The 18270-nt window shown below is 38.7% G+C and overlaps 1 protein-coding gene across 3 annotated transcripts in view; it reads left to right on the forward strand.

The window, feature by feature from the left end:
* bicdl1 (BICD family like cargo adaptor 1) overlaps window positions 1-18270 on the forward strand; it is a 40937-nt gene that overhangs the window by 16190 nt on the left and 6477 nt on the right. For 2 of the 3 annotated variants that reach the window (XR_001310746.1, XM_014014959.1), the window contains exons 3-8: window positions 4626-4742; window positions 6723-6734; window positions 10383-10529; window positions 12669-12848; window positions 12935-13153; window positions 16300-16443. Coding sequence is in view for 2 of the 3 variants with exons in the window: in XM_014014959.1 (XP_013870413.1) it covers window positions 4626-4742; window positions 6723-6734; window positions 10383-10529; window positions 12669-12848; window positions 12935-13153; window positions 16300-16443 (819 nt within the window). In the remaining variant the exon portion in view is untranslated. The remainder of the gene's footprint in view (window positions 1-4625; window positions 4743-6722; window positions 6735-10382; window positions 10530-12668; window positions 12849-12934; window positions 13154-16299; window positions 16444-18270) is intronic. The other variant, XM_014014960.1, reaches the window with a different exon arrangement.

Below are 18270 nucleotides of genomic sequence, written 5' to 3' on the forward strand. Positions count from 1 at the left end.
AGCATACACAGCTGTGTCTCGCCTTTTACAACTGCAGATAAAGTTGTTTCAAACGATCGATGGATATCATTCTAATGTCTCATTATTTCTCTGCATCGTCTATTTTGCAAAGACACCATAGTGTTGGTGAAAATGAGTCATTTGAACAGAGGGCTGAATGATCAACACATTTACTTTAATTTTCCGTCCCAACACATCATATTTTAGTGACTGGAGTGCAGCCTCCATTTGAGAGACATCAAAAACCATTTCAGCTGCTTTGACTTCCTGGAAAACCCCTGAAGATTACTGACAGTAGAAACAGACCTGAGGACATGAGTGGAGTGGTGGGCCAGCTTAGACCCTCTCACAGAGCTGCAGCAGTCTGCCATCTAGAGGCTGTCAAGGTGATGCAAGGAGTTAGTTTTACTTTCACTGAACATCCTGGAAGTAATCAGAAAGTGATGATTTGTTGATTTCATTTTCTGTGTTTGCTTACTTTATATAAAGTACGGCCCTATGAGAGCTTTTTAAGTTTTGCAGCTGTTGTGGCAGTGATGACATGTGAACAGCATCTTTCTGAGAGCAGAGTAGCAGTAATAGTGCTGAGCCTCGCTCTGTGTGCTCTGATCCCACCTGTCCAATAAGCTGTAAGTCAGGGGTGCCCAGCCTTTTTTGAACTAAGAGCTACTTTTGAAGTCAGTAGTTTGCTGAGATCTACTCGTCCAGTCTCAGTATCAAAAAACATATTTTTTCGTCTCCCTACTCCTCATTTCTTTAAAGTAAATAAACCATAAAGTAATGTGTTGCTAGTTTTATTTAATTTAAATTATTGTCAAACAAAACTATCTACTTAACCATTTATTTACCTACAAAAAAAGAAAAGATAAAATCCTTAACTCCTGACAGAGAAACAGAAAAATGATGCTCGAACAAAAAGGATATTTTTTTTATCTTCTTCAATTAGTACTCCCTGTAACATGCGAACTATGAGGGCTGGAAACCTGCACACTGAGAGAACCACAGACTTAAATAACTTTGGAACACGGGAACTCGTCTCCATTTATTCAAAGAACTCTCCTCTTTTCTTTCCATACAGGGGAGGAAAAACAAAACAAAAAACTAAAGTCAAAGCACACAATATAAAACTCTCTCGTTTATACTATTACAAAAAGTGACTTATGATGGTGCAGATTCACATATCTCCAATAACTATTTCAATGCAGCATGCAGGATGATGTCAACTGTTGGTGTTGAAGAGTTCAGTCCCTCACTGGTCCAGTCTGCCGGCTCCAGACCATTCAAAGAGTTCCACCTGGTTCACCACCTATAAACAAGACACACACACAGCCACGCTAGGTACGGAAAGCAAGGGCACACCCAAACTGCAAAATACATTAATAAATAACACAGAGGTGCCAATCAGTGTATAAGACACTAGTCTGGTCTAAAATGTAATAAAAAACATACAGACACACTGTGACAAGTCTAGAGGAGACAACTTTTTATGCAAGCTATATAAAAATAATGTATAAATAAATGATGTAAAAATGTATGTCTACCTTAGTAGGACTTCTGACACTGAGAGGAGGCCAGGGTCTCATAGGCAGGCAGTATGAGGTGGTTGAGGTGTAAGCAGGTCTCCAGATGATCACCAGTCTTTGTGGATCTGTTGTTGGACTTGATGATTTTCATGTGAGAGAAAGCTGACTCCAGAACTCTCCATCCATGCAACTTGTTGCTCTGGATTTGATCCCAACGTCATTTTGCAGAGTCAAAACCTCATTTTCAAACCAGAGCAGTCCAGACTGAAACATGGACACGAATTTGGACACATCCATCCATCCTGGTGGACAGCTGCACATCTTTATAGCAGCCACAATCTCACTTTTATTTTTAAAATCACGGAAAAGTACGTCTGCAGCATCAAATGCTTCTTTCTTAACTTCGTCACTGCTGAAAGATGTGTGTTGAGGCAGGTACGGGGCTGCATTAGCATAGCAGCCTTACCTTAGGAGGGGAAATCTGCCTCGTAGCGTCTGTGCATTCTTTTGAAAGAAATGCTGTTTCACGTTATCCTTTTTGGACAAGCCAAGGCAGCGCTCGAATTACATATGCGTCCTCTTCCTATTCCAGGTGAAAATAATAAGTTTTTATTTGCTTGTTAGCTGTCTTTCGTTCATCGTTTTTTTCCGCCTCGCTGCCATGTTTTAACACATGACCCTAATCTCGCAAGACCATGTTCAGAGTGCTGTTTCACAGCACCCAAAACTAGCGAGTCTGGAGCGCGTTCAAGAATGCAATGTTAAACAAACGTTGACAAGGGTGCGTTCAAGAATGCAATGTTAAACAAACGTTGACAAGGGTGCGTTCAAGAATGCAATGTTAAACAAATGTTGCAAAGAGTGTGTTGAAGACTGCAATGTTAAACAAATGTTGCAAAGAGCGCATTTAAGGCTGCAATGTTAAACAATGTTGCGTTCTACAAGCTCTGTGATCCATTGCTCCGTGAGCTACTGCTAACAAGCTAAAGATCTACCGGTAGATCCCGATCTACTGGTTGGCCTGGCCTGCTGTAAGTGATGCAGGGAGTCTGCTGCTGCAGTGGATTATACCACTACTTAACAGATTGCTTCTTCTGGCTGTTTTTTTAACAAGACTCATATGGTTTGGGCTAAATCACAGTGTTTACAAAAACTTTTCCACATTGTATCTGGTCACAGCCACAATCTTCATAGTATTTTAGTGTGATTTTATGTGACAGACCAACACAAAGTGGAACATGACTGGTAGGAAAATGATATATGGTTTTAAAAATAAAAGCATGACAAATTTGTTGTGCATTTTTTCAGCCCCCTTGATGTCTTGAGGGGTTTGTCTCTATTAGTTTTGTACTACTAGAGATGGACCTTTGTGCTTTTTCTTTTTTGTCCTGATGCATCTTAGTAATCCAGGTAGAAAAAAATCAATGCATGTGACTAAATAGAGCTATTGTTAGGCAATGGCCCTCTTTTGCATATGACTAACCTGTTTGTCCATGTGGAGGCAGGGCTTATAAGGCTGAGTTCACCTGAAACTCATCAGATTGAAGAAGTCTTTTGGAGGAGAGACAAAACGTTTCACTAAAGAAGAACCCATCCAGAGGACCTACTTATTTTTTCTTTTTGATTTTTCTTTTTTGCAAAATATCTTCAGCTCAGTCAGACTGGTTGGAGTGTGTCTGTGAACAGCAGTTTTTCAATCTCACCACAGATCCTCAGCAGGATTCAGGTCAGATTTTTAACTGGGCCATGCTAACACACACATATAGGATTTGACCCATTCCATTGTACAGTAGCTCTGACTGGATGGTTTAGMTTGTCCTGCGAGAAGATGAAGCTCAGTCTCAAGTCTTTTGCAGACTCAAACAGTTTTCCTTTCAGGGTTGTTCTGTATTTATCGTTGTTTATTTCCCATCAGCTCTAAGCAGCTTTCCTGTTTCCYCTAATCATCCCCACAGCATGATGCTGCCACCACCATGTTTCATTATGGGGATGGTGTGTTCAGCTGTGTTGAGCTCAGGTTTTGAAACTTTTTGACACTTTTTGTGGATGTCAGCTGTAAGTGGCTTTGTATGTTCAATACTGGTTACCTGGGTTTAGTTAAGCAATCAGTTTTTAACATTTTGGTACCTATAAAACAGATCTGAAGCAAAGGATCAGTTGATTATTGTTGGATGTTACATAGTCAAAGCCATGATCTTGAGATTTTTTTGTAATTAATAGTTTTTTTTGTTTTGTTTTGTTTTGTTTTTTTACCTGGAAGAGATGTAGTTTAATGGGGTACCATCAAAACCTCTGGTACTTTTTATGCAGATAAACATGGTGCATCTCTTGGACTAAATGACTTGTGACAAACTGCCAACAGAACTTCTTCTGACTTTCTTCTCACCACTTTTCTACAAAGGCCACAGAGTTCATAGTTGTCCTGTTGGTAGATTCTCTCTGTAACCCCTCTACAGTTACCACAGGGCTTTTCAAGCTGCTTCTCATATCTGTGCTCACCTTACCCAGACTCAGTTTAGGTGGATGGTCCTCACTGGTTTGCTGTGGTGCTGTAATGTTTTCATGTTCAGGTGATYGATTAAAGAGAGGCTGTGTTTCAACAAATTTATCCTTGACCCCTTTGGTCTGTTCCTCAGTCTTCATGATGCTGAACAGCTGGACTTATACTGAGATTAATTTAAACACAAGTCGATCCTAATACTAATAAGATCACTTTAGTTTGGGGTATCACATTTCATGCAGAATATAAACACATAACARACCTGTTCAATTTTTTATTTGGAAATAATGTAAAAACCATGTATCATTTTAGTCCACATCACAACTATGCACTACTGTGTTGGTCTATCACAGACAATCCCAGTAAAACACTTGAAAGTGAGACAAATCAATGTATGCCTTTAAAAGAATAAAGTACAAAATCCACAACTTTGAAGACAGTAGCTAACTAATGTTTCAGATTACACCAGGAGGGTCCCACTGATTACATAATGCAACTTTTAATCCCTCACTCATTTTGAAACACTTATTTTTTGATGTTTCATTTTTAACTTGAAAGTGAGCTGAATWTTTTCTGTGTCCTGATTTCTTGTCCACACCCAGGCTGCAGAGGTGGAGAGGCAGCTGTCCACTCAGGTCCATTCATTACAGGACAACTTCAGGGAGAAGAGCGTGTCTACAAGCCAGCACATGACACAACTAGAGAGTCTACAGGCTGAGGTCAGAAACTGTCTTCTTTCTCACGTTCATCATTTTACTCTCAGTAATACTGAATAAATTATTGTGTTTGGTGGAATCAGAGCTTAAACAACAAAGTTTGATGGAAAAAAATGGTTAAATATGTTCACTGAAARGGTTTGTCTTTAAAAGACATCCTAATAATGTCAACAAACTATTTCATTTTTTTATTTTGGTTTGGTTTTGCAGGAGAGTTTAATAGAAAATGACAGATATATAAACATTTTTCTGACATTCCAGGTTCAGAAACATAAAGAATTCTCTGACACATCACATTCAGTCACATCACTTAAATGTATTTTAATGTAGTAAACATGTTTGTTTGTGATAACATTAGAGATGCACCTGTTTTTATTTGTTTCCATCACAGATGTAGCTTTAGATTTGCTGTTATGTTTCGTCTGGGTTCATGTTTTTATTTTGACTTTATTCTGATTTTTCTGTTCCTCTGTTTTCTTCCTCCTGTTTGCCTTTGCTCCAGCCCCGCCCACTCACACCTGCTCCTCATGTTTCTCTCCCAGGTGTTTCCTGTTTGTGCTCATTTGTCTCACCTTTATATTCTGTGTCTTGTCTTCACTTCCCTGTCGAGCCATTGTTTGGTTGTGTTCGGTATTGTGCCTTGTCCTGTCTTGCCACGCCACTCTGAGTGTTTTTGAGCTGCCCAGTCAGCACCCTTTTGTTCAAATAAATACTTTGTTATTTGAAGCCTTGCAACTGCCTGCATCATGGGTTCATTCCTGACTGAAAATCTTAACATCCTCCTGTGGTTTTAGAAAACCAGGTGAGGAAACTCAGCCCTCTGTGGTGCTCTACAGCTCAGGCTTCAAAAATAGAAACATTATTCAGAGTGGAAATGGGTCATAGAAAGTTAGACTTTACATAACTGAAAATTACAATTTATATATCCTTTTTTTACACACAATCACACTCACAGMTTTATCATTTTTGGAGATTTTACTCCAGCATTTTCACTTTACATCTGAATTGTGTAAATCTTCCCATTTTTTTGCAAACAGGCTTTTTTAATTTCCACAAACTTTGCACTTTTTGGCATTTTCATTCAGATCTTTTACTGCAAGGATTTAGCATTTTCTCAAACTCGATGCAGAGAGACTTCTYTTTGATCAAAGATAATCTTCAAATCAGGGTTTTTTTTTTTCAATTTTTATCACAGGAATGTATGACCACTAGGTGCTCTTGTCCTTTGGAGTTTAAAAAAAACAACTTAAGTTTTAACCCAGACTGTTTGTTTGAAGCTTATTTTCTGCTCTGCATTCCTGTCTGTAAATCTGACAATGAAGCCAGTGATTACAATACGGCTTCAGTTTATCATATAGTRATTTGCACAATTATTTCAAAGTCCTGCTACTGATAAATTGATGCTAATGTGCTAAAAGAATAATTATTTTAATTGATACTAAAGAACAACTTCACAAGTTGTTAAACATTCCTCATTTTAATGAGGAATGTTTAATGTGTAAGACTGCTTTTTCGTGTAAAGTTTCTCGTAATATTATATGAATWTTTTTCTCATATAATGACCTATTTCTTGTAATAAAAAATAATAATCTGGTTGTGCGGCCCCAAAACTCCATTGTAAGAATGAGACCACTCCAAGCAGTAGAATATACTGTATCTAACATTCAATATTAAAACAGTTTAAACAAAGTTATCAGCTAAAGGGAACAGGTCCTGAGCCTGGTTAAAGCTGGAGTATCAGTAGAACCTGATCTCAGACACGTGTTCTGTAACTATTCACTTACATCGAATGAAGATATATCAGAAGATGTATTATTAAAACTTATTTTCTATTACYTTAGTGAGTGAAAAAACTTATTAACTAATAATTTAATTTTAATATCAGTGTTTTCTTTTTTAGCTATCAACACCCAGTTTTGTTGTTGCATCTGTGGAATTACTGAAACAGACATTTTCTTCTGTATTCNTTCCTGGCCAGAGCAGCAAGGGCTAGAAGTGAGTGACTTCATCATATGCATGCTGCATGTTATACACAAGGACCTGCAGAGTTTAAAGTCATTTTATTCCATCAGATTGTTGAATCTCATTACTGATGGATAGTATTTGAAAAAMTATTCATATACCTTGAACTTTTCCACATTTTGTCACGTTACAACTACAAACTTCAAAGTAGTTTATTGAGATWTTAGGTTTTTCAAACTTTTTGACAAATAAAAATCTGAACAGTATGGTGTGTGTTTGTATTAAGCCCCTGAGGGTTAATATATTGTAGAACCCCCTTTCACTGCTTGTTTTTAATCACACCTGAGGTGTGTTTCTCTCATGGCACATTGTAGTTGTGCTGCACTCTTTTAAGTTTCCTGATGACTGAGTGAAGGTTGAGAACATGAGATGGTTTATAACCTCACCCCCACAGCTTTATCCCTGTTGTGTTCCTTGGTCTTCATGATGCTGAAGACCAATCAAACATTAGCATTAGATGGTTAATGTTCTGTAAGCTCAGTGGTCGAGGGTGAGGGGGGGCTGCAAACTAAATAAATAAATAAATAAATACATAAATGATTTTTTAAAAGTGTACCGGTTTTAGGGGAGAATACAGAAAGGGCGATAACTGTTTCTGACCTATGCTACACTTTTTAAACTTTTAGTTATGGTTAGCTATTGACCAATATTTATTCATCCTTTTTGATCAGACTCATATTTACAGAAGTGTTAGTGATCGAATGATATGCAGGGAATTCTTATCTCAGGCCAAAAACACTCAAAGATGAGGAACCAGCTTTGTCTTTTATGGTAATGTATTATAAAAATATAGCAAGAATCACTTTCATTGAATCATGAGTAAAACAGTAAAAATAACAACATGGAAGAGGAAGTGCTGAGGTTTCTAAAACAYTTAAAGATGAAAATTATTTTAGACTTGATGTTGTARGTCTAAGTTAAGGTCTGGATGTTAAAACCTTTTATAGAATGGGAATTTTTGTCCCAAAGGAAATATATTTTTCTATTAATTAGACCCAGTGACCCAGGTTAAAGCCTATAAGTTGTTGTCAATTTGGAGAGAAGATGTTAAGACGTTGGTCAGATTAAGCATTAGTAATTTTTAATTCTTACTGCAGGTCAGAAGGATGATATCAAGTTGCCTCGGCTGTTTAACCACGATTGATCTGCAAACATTTTATGTGTAATGCCTTGAATAGGTACAGTTCAACAGCTCACCAAAGTTGGAGACATCCAGCTGTCTCYTAGGAGGTGAAAGGCTCAGCATGCTGGACCCCTTCCCCTAAAGTCCAGCCCGGGTCAGATCTGCCCTGAGGTCATAATGGATAAGTTCATACAGAAGCAGAGTCTCTGAGACAGCATGACCCTCCGTCACAATCAGCCTTATRAYACCCCGCCYGGTCGGCAAGAACTTCTCTTTGCAATAATTAAAAATTACATTTTTCCTCAGATGGTTTGCTCGTCCATTTTGAGTCTGTCTTGATGCTTTGAGCATCAGCAGAAATCTCCCAAACTGGCTTCTTCCAGTTTTCACTTAGCATTCAGCTGTGTGTTCTAGTACCAATAATCAGGTCTCTGCCAAAAAGAAACTATGTCTTTCAGGGAAAGACCATTGAGACAAACAGACATGCAGCTGTCACTTCTCATCTGTTCAGGAGGAAAACAGGAGAAGAACAGTTACTTTATCACTGCATGTTAAAGTTAATTACAGTTCAAAATGATATTCAGTTTACAGTATGATAATACACACTTGAAYTTAAATTACTTTACAAAGGAAAATTGTGACACAGAAATGTTAATGATTTTTTTTATTATTTTTATCGCAAAAGATGAAAACAGATTGTTGTCAGTATTATCTGCAGAACAAGGACAGGTTTTTGAAAGCTAAGATAGAATTTGTCTCTAAAAAAGCTTTTTCAGTCCAGAGTTCAGTTAGTTAGGAGACATGACTGGTGGTGTCAAGAGGTCATGTCAGGTCACTGTTGTTCATGCTACAAAATAATTATTTTAAGTTTAATATGAACATGTCATCATGGAAGCAGAGACCTGTCTGTTTACTCAAAATCTGTGTAGCACAAGCGTCATCACTGATCACCTACAGCTGCAGTGGAGTTAAACAAGAGGTGCAGGTACGGCAAGCAGTTGTTTCATATAAACGTGTGGTCTGTGGGTTACTCTTTACAGTTTAGATTGAAAAAAGAGAAAGAAATTATAAAAGATAACATTTGTTTTTGAAAGTGTTCCAAATCTTGACGGTCATGCTGAAGTACACAATGATCCAGGACTTAAGCAGACTGTTACCCTACTATTTACTAATTAGGTGACTTCTGAAATCAAATGGTTGCAGTACATCTATGTTTGAGGCTTAAATAAGCTGAGTACGAATACACAACTCACTTTTTCGATTTTCTTTTTAAATAAATAATTATTTCGGTAATTAAAACAACCTGAATCATTTTGTCATGATCAATGGCAGGGTTGAACTCAGGAGTGCAGACGGCAATTTGTGGACTCAAGAATAACTTATTGAATAACAGAAATAAAGAGCTGACGAGGCAAAAAAAAACACGAGTCAAAAACACTGGTAACGTCTGGAGAAACACGAGGGTCAGAGTGAAACTGAGAACATTACAAAGCTCCTCTGAGGAAGGAAATGAAGAGGTAGGAATATAAAAGCAAACTAACAAACACCTGAGGCGGGGGGAGCAGGTGAGAGTGGGCGGGGCAGGAAAACAGATCAATATTTGTAATGTGACAAAACTATGAAAGAGTTTTAGAGGTATAAATACAATTTCAAGATTTTTTTTCTTCTTTTCTGAGGACAAGTGTCATGCTCATGTTGTCGTGAACATGGTTTTAAAAAGGTGTGTTTTCGATGTGTCGGATTCATCACGCATGTGTAGGTGTTGATTGTGAAAAGACAGCGGTTCAGATTTTTCCACTGCTTCCCTCCAGAGCCAAGAGAAAACACCCAGACTGCAGAGCCTGCGCTATAATTGGGAGAAAAGGCTACTGCTCTATATTTAGCTATGGATGCTGCAATGTCTGGGTGCTCCCACTTTTCCTGAGGTTTCTAGCCTGTTTGTGTGAAAACAGAGACTTAAAACAAAAGAAAAGAGAAAAAAAACCTCAGAACCTGATGATGCAGGACTTCATACAGCTGGGAGAAACCATATTTAAGCTCCTGTGCCGTGAAGTAGGTTAGCAGATGTAGGTCAGGGATAAAAATGAACTAGAAGTGATGTTTGTTTAATAAAGAAGCTGTTCAGGCTGGTAGAGGTGAAAGTAGGTCCATGTTTCTGCAAAAGGCTGTTAAACTGTAATGAGGAAGCTGATGTCAAGCTTTGTGTACATGCTTCAGGACAACTAAAGCATTCCTGAGGACAAGGGTGGTAACTAACGCCCACGCCTGTGCTAAGCAACAAACATTCTTCGGACCAGCGGGAGTACTTTTTAATCTTCTGTAAGAGCCCAGCTTCCTTCAGAGGCAGCAAAAAAACAACCAAATTTAGCCTTTAATCAGGTTCATGGCAGCCCGTGTGATTGCTTACAAGCTGGAAATCTGAACAATCAAGTTCCTCCACTCGACGCCTGTTTCCCGCAGTGCAGTGCCTAACCAGTGCTGTGTGTGTGACACGTTAGATTAAGATGCTGTCAGAGAGGAAGATGGAGCTGGAGCGCCGGGTGCACGCTGCGCTGGAGGAGAACGAGCTGCTGCAGAACACTGTGGACGACCTCAGAGAGAGAGCCCTGCTGCTGGACAGGCAGTGTCATGAGAAGGACCTGCAGGTACACGTTTTAACGTAGTTTATGAGCACTATACCATCTACACAGCCATTTTCTGATATTTTAACAATATTTTTGTTAACAGTGTAGTCCAGTTTCTTAGAGGAGGGGTTATGTGGGCTGGATAGGTTAGTTTTGACCTGCTGTGGGCAGCAGAGGGATCTCAGTTTGGAGAATCAAGGTGTCAAGCCAACAGTTACAAAAAGGTCAGTCCCAAAGTAAATCTTTGTGATCTTGAAAAACTCACAAATTTGACATCAGTTCAAGTAAAAATTTTTGACCTTATGCTGCTCCGCCCACTTTTCTCTTTGCTTTTTTTTTTTTTTTACCACACATACAGAAAAGCATTTCAGGTTAACTTCTTGCAATGACAGACTTTCAAAATCATCCAAAAAGTTGAATCAAATTTTGTAACATTCAGTAACAATCAGCTGATGTTTATGTGCTACATCTATCAGTCTTCAGTTAGTGGAATTATTGATGAAAATAGCCTAATTAATTACACTGCTGTCTCCTCAGAGCAGCAATGAAAACTAATATCTGAAAACCAGAGGTCTATAAATTCATTGGGAAAAAAAAAGCTAAGGAAAAGTAAAAATACTGTACATGAACTTTGATATGAATGACTTTGGTAAAATAAATTTCACTGATGAGAAAAGTACTCAAGTAAAAGTCATAAAACTGTTCACAAAAATCAGGAACGTAAAAGTACTTTTACACACTCTCTAAAAAATACACTGTTGAATTTACTGAACCAAACTGGTTCCACTAAACCAGGTTGAGTAAACTGAGCAAGGTACATATTTTCTGTATGTTGCCTCATATTTACTTTACTAAATTTAGTGAAACCAGCTGACATGACGAGTGTAGAAACGTCTTTATGATGAGTTACTAGGTGTTAAATTTCAAAGTAAAGAAGTAAAAGTATCATTTTTAGGTTGAAAATGTAAATTAAAGTAAAAGTAATGTTTTTTTAAAAATATTTGGTAAAATTACAAATTTTCCAAAAAATTACTTAAGTACTGTAACGAAATGTATTTAGTTACTATAAACCTGTGTTGAAAACACAAAGATCTGTATGTAACACCCTTGTTTACTGTAAAGTTGAGCAGCAGAGCATCAGCAGCATTGAACTGGAAGGATTAAAGCTAGATGTTGTTTCTCCTCTCTTTATTTTCAACAGAAGTGAACATCTTACCAGTCACTCTTCTTCTCAACACTGAATGAGTGGTGCTGTGCAGCACCATTACAAACAGCTCACTAGTGCCACACAATGGACAAAGCACATTACTGCACCTGTAACCAAAAAAACATTTAATGCCGTCAACATGTTCACAACTTCAGGACACAAAGCAGATTTCTCAACAAATATCAGTGCTGTTCTGGTAACAGACTCATCTGCAGGTCAGAGTTTTGTGTCAGTAACATGTTTACAGAATCACAAGACACAATCTTGTCCGTAACTTCTCTTTATACTTTTCAGTGTAAGGTCAAGTATACTTCACTATATTATTCTTAAGAGTATCAAATATAGTTTAGAAGYCATAATCTTACACTGGCTCATTTTTAGTGTAAAATAAGTAGTGCACTTAAATAAACTACTTTTTGTTTAGGGAGAGTCATCACGACTGCATTCAAGTGTTAACAAATTTAATTTTCTTTGGTATTTACATTAGAATCAACCCAATACAAGACAGGCACCACAGCTAATCAAACATTGCTAATATTTAAACATTTAACTTGGTTAGTTTGTGCAAATATTGAGCTAATTTTGATGTGATAGCAGCTGACAGTCATGTTCAGCATATACCCAGACTTCACAAAGATCTTAGTTTAAATGCTGACATGCCAATTGATGAATGTGTTTTTTTTTTAAAAACAATAGTTTCATTTTTAGTTTTTATGGGCAGACATTTTTTCCTGAATGGGCCTTGCTGATTAGCTTTTGGTTTGACTTCTTTGTAAGAAAGAAAATCTTTGGTTCTCCATCTTGAGACTTCTGCTACGAGGAAGACACTGACTGCTTTAGGTACAACACTAATAATAAAAAAACATTTTTAAAAAAGGTGAATAGACATGTCAGGTGTGTGTTTTTAATGTTACACAAAGGACGTCAGGTTTTAACTCCTCTGCTGTGTCCAGTTGAGACAGAACCAGCTGGAGCTCCAGGAGGTCCAGTCATCCCACCGGCAGCTCACCTCTCGACTGGCAGAGCTGACGGAGGAGCACAGCTTCCAGACTTTTACCCCCCACCCCTCCAGCCTGCTGTGTGAGATCGAGCAGAGCATGGAGCAGGAGGAGCAGGAGCAGGAGAGGGAACAGGTAGACCTGACCAGCTCTGTCTCACTCTGACTGACAGTGAACACATCACTAACGTCTACATGTTCTCCCACTTCCTGTGGGTTCAGCTGCGTCTTCAGCTGTGGGAGGCCTACTGTGAGGTTCGCTCACTCTGCTCCCACCTGCGAGGAAATGACGTCACGGACTCAGCACTGTCCACTGACTCGTCCATGGACGAGTCCTCTGACACGTCTTCGGTGAGGGATGTGCCTACAGGAAGTCTCCACACCAGCCTGCTGGAGCTGAGGAGGCTGACACAGAACCTGCTGGATGGCAACGAGTCTACGGTAGAAAGCACACCTGCAGCTGATGTTTTCATTTCAATTCTGCTTTCACTCCAGGCTGTGGCTCATGAGCTTCAACAAGATTTATGTAGTTATGTGTAACTGAACTTTAACATTTAAATTATATTTGTACTGGGGTGGAAGGGGAATAATGACAGTGTAGGTTTACAAAGAGTTTTATTTCTGTTTGACTTTTTGTTTTCTGTGCTCTCTGTTATCCTCAACATAAAACACAAACAAACAGGTCATTGGTTTATCAGTTTAGCTTAAAGGGGCAATGTCATGTAAAATCAACTTTTTTGAGTTTTATATCATGTTATAAAATGGGCGGCAAGGTGGCTCAGTTGGTAGAGCTGATGCCTCTCAGCAAGAAGGTCAGCGGTTCAAATCCCGGTCCGGGGACCTTTCTGGGTAGAGTTTGCATGTTCTCTCCGTGCATGTGTGGGTTCTCTCCAGGTACTCCGGCTTCCTCCCACAGACCAAAAACATGACTGTTAGGCTAATTGATAACTCTAAATTGTCCCTAGGTGTGAGTGAGAGAGTGAATGTTTGTTTGTCTCGTTTGTCTCTATGTGTGGCCCTGTGATGGACTTGCGACCTGTCCAGGGTGTACCCCGCCCCTCGCACTGTGACTGCTGGATATGGGCACCAGTGACCCACGCGAACCTGAAAAGGAAGAAGCGTGTACAGAAAATGGATGGATGGGTGGATGGATCATGTTATAATGTTATACTCTCATAAGAACATGTCCAAAGCCTTGCTCTGACTCATTCATGCATGTTTGAGAAATCCTGCAGCGATTTTAGGAAGCCATGCTGAGGAGCAAAACAACAGGTGGGGACCAGAAACGCCTTCTGGTACCAGAAACACCCCTGGGATGTGTCTTTAAGCCGAACTTCCTCATTGCAAAGTGCACCTCCCCCTCCCCCAACATACACACACCCCGCCCATGACTCCTACAGGCTCTCGACAGTAACAGAGCAAAGTGAAACAAACTGTCTGCTGCTCTCAACACTACTTCTCACTCAGTGAAGCTCTTTTCAGATTCAAAATACCTTTGAGGAAATGTATTTTCAGATGCCAAGTAAACCGCATCATGGGGGGTGGGGTTCGCGCGCGACCTCCTCCACCCCTGTAAATGGGACAGGACAGAAGCGGAAGGTGGTTCTTAAAGAGACAGACCAATTTCAAGGCATTTAGAAGAGGAAGTAATGAGAAGATAAGTTTATTTTCTATTTAAACATAGAAACAGCATTTTAATAACAGCTAAAGGTGACATAGATACTTTGTTATGGTATAGTATTTAAATATATGCCTGAGAAACACATAATATTGCCCCTTTACGGTTTGTCTCAAGTTGATTAGACAGAACCAACTTACAAGTTCCTATTCAATGGGGACCTTCACTCGATGTCATGCACATCATTTACATACATTATCTCCCACTCGCTCAGTGGGACAGACGGTCCAGATTCTACGGAGAGTCGGTGTTAATACCATAGCAGAAAAAGACATTCCTAAATTTCAGCACATCCAACTTCAGGAATCACAGGAAACTTCAGTTGAAAGGTTGTCTGGAGGGTCGAGGTCTTCGACAGACTTGGTTGGAAAGTGGGTGGAATTGTTAGAAAGGTTGGTGTTTTTATCGTGTCTTATACCTTAGCTTGCTGCATCTATTGTCTGTGTGTGTTTTTATCACTCAAGCCCACTGTCTGCATTGTTAAAAGAAACATAATGGTTATGCTAAGAATTTGTATAAGATTATTATCACCGTATGTGTGACTGCAGTAGAGTGCTCTATGAGGCGAGCATGGATGCTAGGAGTAAAGCTAGCAGTAGGCTACAGTAAAAACTATAAGGTTTACTGTTTATCAACAGAAAGTACAGGGAGAGGATCAGCATACATGTCAAATTGTACGGATTGTCCATAATTTACACAGATTTGTCATTTTTTTGCGAGTATACAGATGTATAGAGCAATCTCACAGACTTTTTAAAGTTTTACAGATTTTTTTCAAAACCTCCGTTTCAAATTAATTTAACATGTCAAGCCTTTAGGAGGTAAAAAATACAGCAAATAACATCAAATAATCATCTTCCAACCTGTTCGGCCGCTAGAAATAAATTCTTCACTTCTTCCGCTCTCCTTCCCTCCGATAGTACGGATTTTTTCTTTTTAAATTACGTATTTCTGGGTCAGGTAAATGTCCAAAGGGGCTGATGTGTATCGATCAGGGTGGTCCAGTGTTGGTCTTTTACCTCAGATAAAATGTTTGAAGCCAACGTAAGTCCTTGTTTTAACTTTTTTCTGGTTAAATTCAGCTCATCCCATTGCTTGAATCCAGTTGTTAGCTAGCATCTTAGTTTGGGGAAAATGACAAAAATACTCCTTCCATGTAGGGATGATGTCTGTATCCTGAGTCACTGTTGTTGGAGCACAATGTTTTGTGGTCCTCCTGGTGGAGTTTGATGCTGTTTTCCTGAATTTATTTAAGTTTAAACACAGTTGGCAGCGCTATTAAAATACATGGTTTGTATGCACACACCTGTGTCAAGCAAACAGTCACATGACCAGTGTTCTAAAAATAGCCTGAGTGAAGGTCCTCATCCCAGTTCAAAACTACATGATAAATGAACTGATACAGTTTCTGATTAGGTTAAAAGGAAGTCCATCTTTTTTCAGTTCTACAGTGTTAATGCTCAGAGAAATTACCAAAAAGGAAAAAGAAAAAAAAACTAAGTGCTCCATCTCTAATTCTACAGGTCTCAGAGGTCATGGCAGCACAATTAGAAAAAGACAGAACAGGTGTGGGTAGTCAACTGTGAGGCTGAAATTGAACTAAATTGGCTCATGAGTTCACTGAACAGTACTCCCAAACACAGCAGGAAGTTTACAGCAGAATGATTTAAAAAACTTTTGTTTAATAAACAGTGACATCATTGTGGAGTCTGTTGTTAGTTTTTGTTCACTTGAAGTTAGATTTTCATATTTTCAGTACCTGGTAAAGACCAGATCCTTGTTATTATGTCCTGATCTGTAAAACTCCAGAACTGAAGGAGGTGGACTTTGTTTTTCTCATGACTGTAACTGTAACTCTACACCTCCTTCTGAGGGTGAATTGTGGATGAAGTGTGTTTTGTCCTGAAAGGAATCGCGGCGCAGCGATGACGAGGCTCTGGAGGAGCAGGTGAGGAAGCTGGGAGAAGAGCTGCAGGACGTCAGAGATCTGTATGAAGCAGAGCAACACAAAACACGTAGCAACGAGGAAGAGCTGCGGAAACTGCACAACCAGGTACAGATCACATCATCACTCGAGCCAAATCCTTTTCGTCACACATGAGCAACACTCCAACCCTGGCTGTGTCTAAATTCATGGGCTGCGTCCTCATGAGTGCACATTTGTGCAGCAGGAATGTGGCCCACAAAATCTCAAAAATGAAGAATGCATCAGAGTATACTTCCCGGTCGAGGATATCCCAGAATTCAACGCGTTGACAGTAAACTAAACAGAGAAACAAAGATGGTGGAGTTTTTATATTTTTAGCAAGTCGGCATAGTTTGGAAAATCATCATGAACCAAATAATTTGTTTTTAAAAGTAAGTATAGCAACTTAGCTGTTGAAATTCATGCTGCAATAAGATGTTAAATAAAATGCAGCTACAAGTACTGATTCTGGAGCTAAACCCAAATTATTAATGTTTTTTTATTTACATGTAATGTTTTAGTGAAGTTATTCTTCCAGTAAAAAGACATGTAAATACATGTCCCAATGCATTTTCAGTCTGATATGAAACTGATCACTCTGGAACCAGGGTAGCGCATGTCATTACTCAAACGCACATTAAACAAAGGCTAGACTGTCTCATTTCACAGCAGTTTCCTGCAGCCTACCTGGACTGGGAAGGATGTGGCCCAGCTGGGCTTCGTCCTCATGAGGATGCAGCCCATGAATTGAGACACGCCCACTGTATTGTTGCTTCTTGCCTCTTTAAAGCCTCACAAAGACTTTGAATTTAATCAGTAGGCTATTAAAACGTTTTGATTGGTTGTCATCTTTTGATTGACATCTCTTTTGATGGACTGGCTTGATGTATAGCTTCTCTAGAGTCAATAATGTGCAGCAACCTCCACAAGTCACGCTAGCAGGACAATAATTAAGTGACTCTAAAACCAGCCAATCAGCTCTGAGTTTCATTCTGATATCGCAGCTTTGTAGCCATTATGGAATAATAACCCTTTTCTCCCCCTAGTGGTGAGGACAGCAAACATTAAAACATGTTTTTTTTATTATTATGTGTTTTTTGGCAATTATCTGTTAGAGGAAATTTATTTGTAATGAAGTGTTTTAAGTGCTTCAAGGTAAGGAAGCAAAAAAAAAATTCAAAAGAAAAGATAATGCCATAATTTTGGCAGCCATTTTGGATTACTTTTGGTTAGAAAAAGAGGATAAAATGTGCATCAACTTAAGTGAAAAATATTTTTATTATGTTGCTGGTGGTTTTATAAGCTGTGTGGATGCAAAGCTTTGAGTAAAGTAAAGATTTATTTGTTTTGTGTTTTGGTTTGTTTGTTTGTTTGTTGGTGGGTATTGGCTGAATGTCCCCCATATTGCTCAATATTAATATTTCTTTTTGTATTTGTATATGAGTAAATATGGATGATATGATTTATTGGATTTTTATATTTTATTTAAGCCCCCAGTGAAGTCTCTGTGTTTTTAGAAATTACATTTTTTTACATCTAGAAATTACAGTATTTAGATTTTAAATATTATCTTCAGCAGCATTAGCAGCAGCTAGCTGGTGGCTAGAAGCAACCATTGTTGATGTTTGTTGCTCTGACGCTAACTTCTGCTAATGCTTCTAACACTGCTAAAGATATTTTTTAAAATCTAAGTTCAAATTGTGTTCATAAAAAAACAATATTAATAGTACCTGTAGTCCAGCAGTTTGAACTGCAGCACTGTGGGAACATAAATGTAGGGAAGCTTTAGCTGCATCAGCTCGCTAGCTATTGTCTCAGGATGATGACATCATAACATGAGCCGAGCACCAACAGCAAAGGCTGTGTTCCATTCCAAAATACCTGAATGTGAACTTCTATATTTAAGGTTTAACT

Source organism: Austrofundulus limnaeus, unplaced genomic scaffold (assembly GCF_001266775.1).
Source record: "Austrofundulus limnaeus strain Quisiro unplaced genomic scaffold, Austrofundulus_limnaeus-1.0 Scaffold120, whole genome shotgun sequence".
Lineage (NCBI taxonomy): Eukaryota > Metazoa > Chordata > Actinopteri > Cyprinodontiformes > Rivulidae > Austrofundulus > Austrofundulus limnaeus.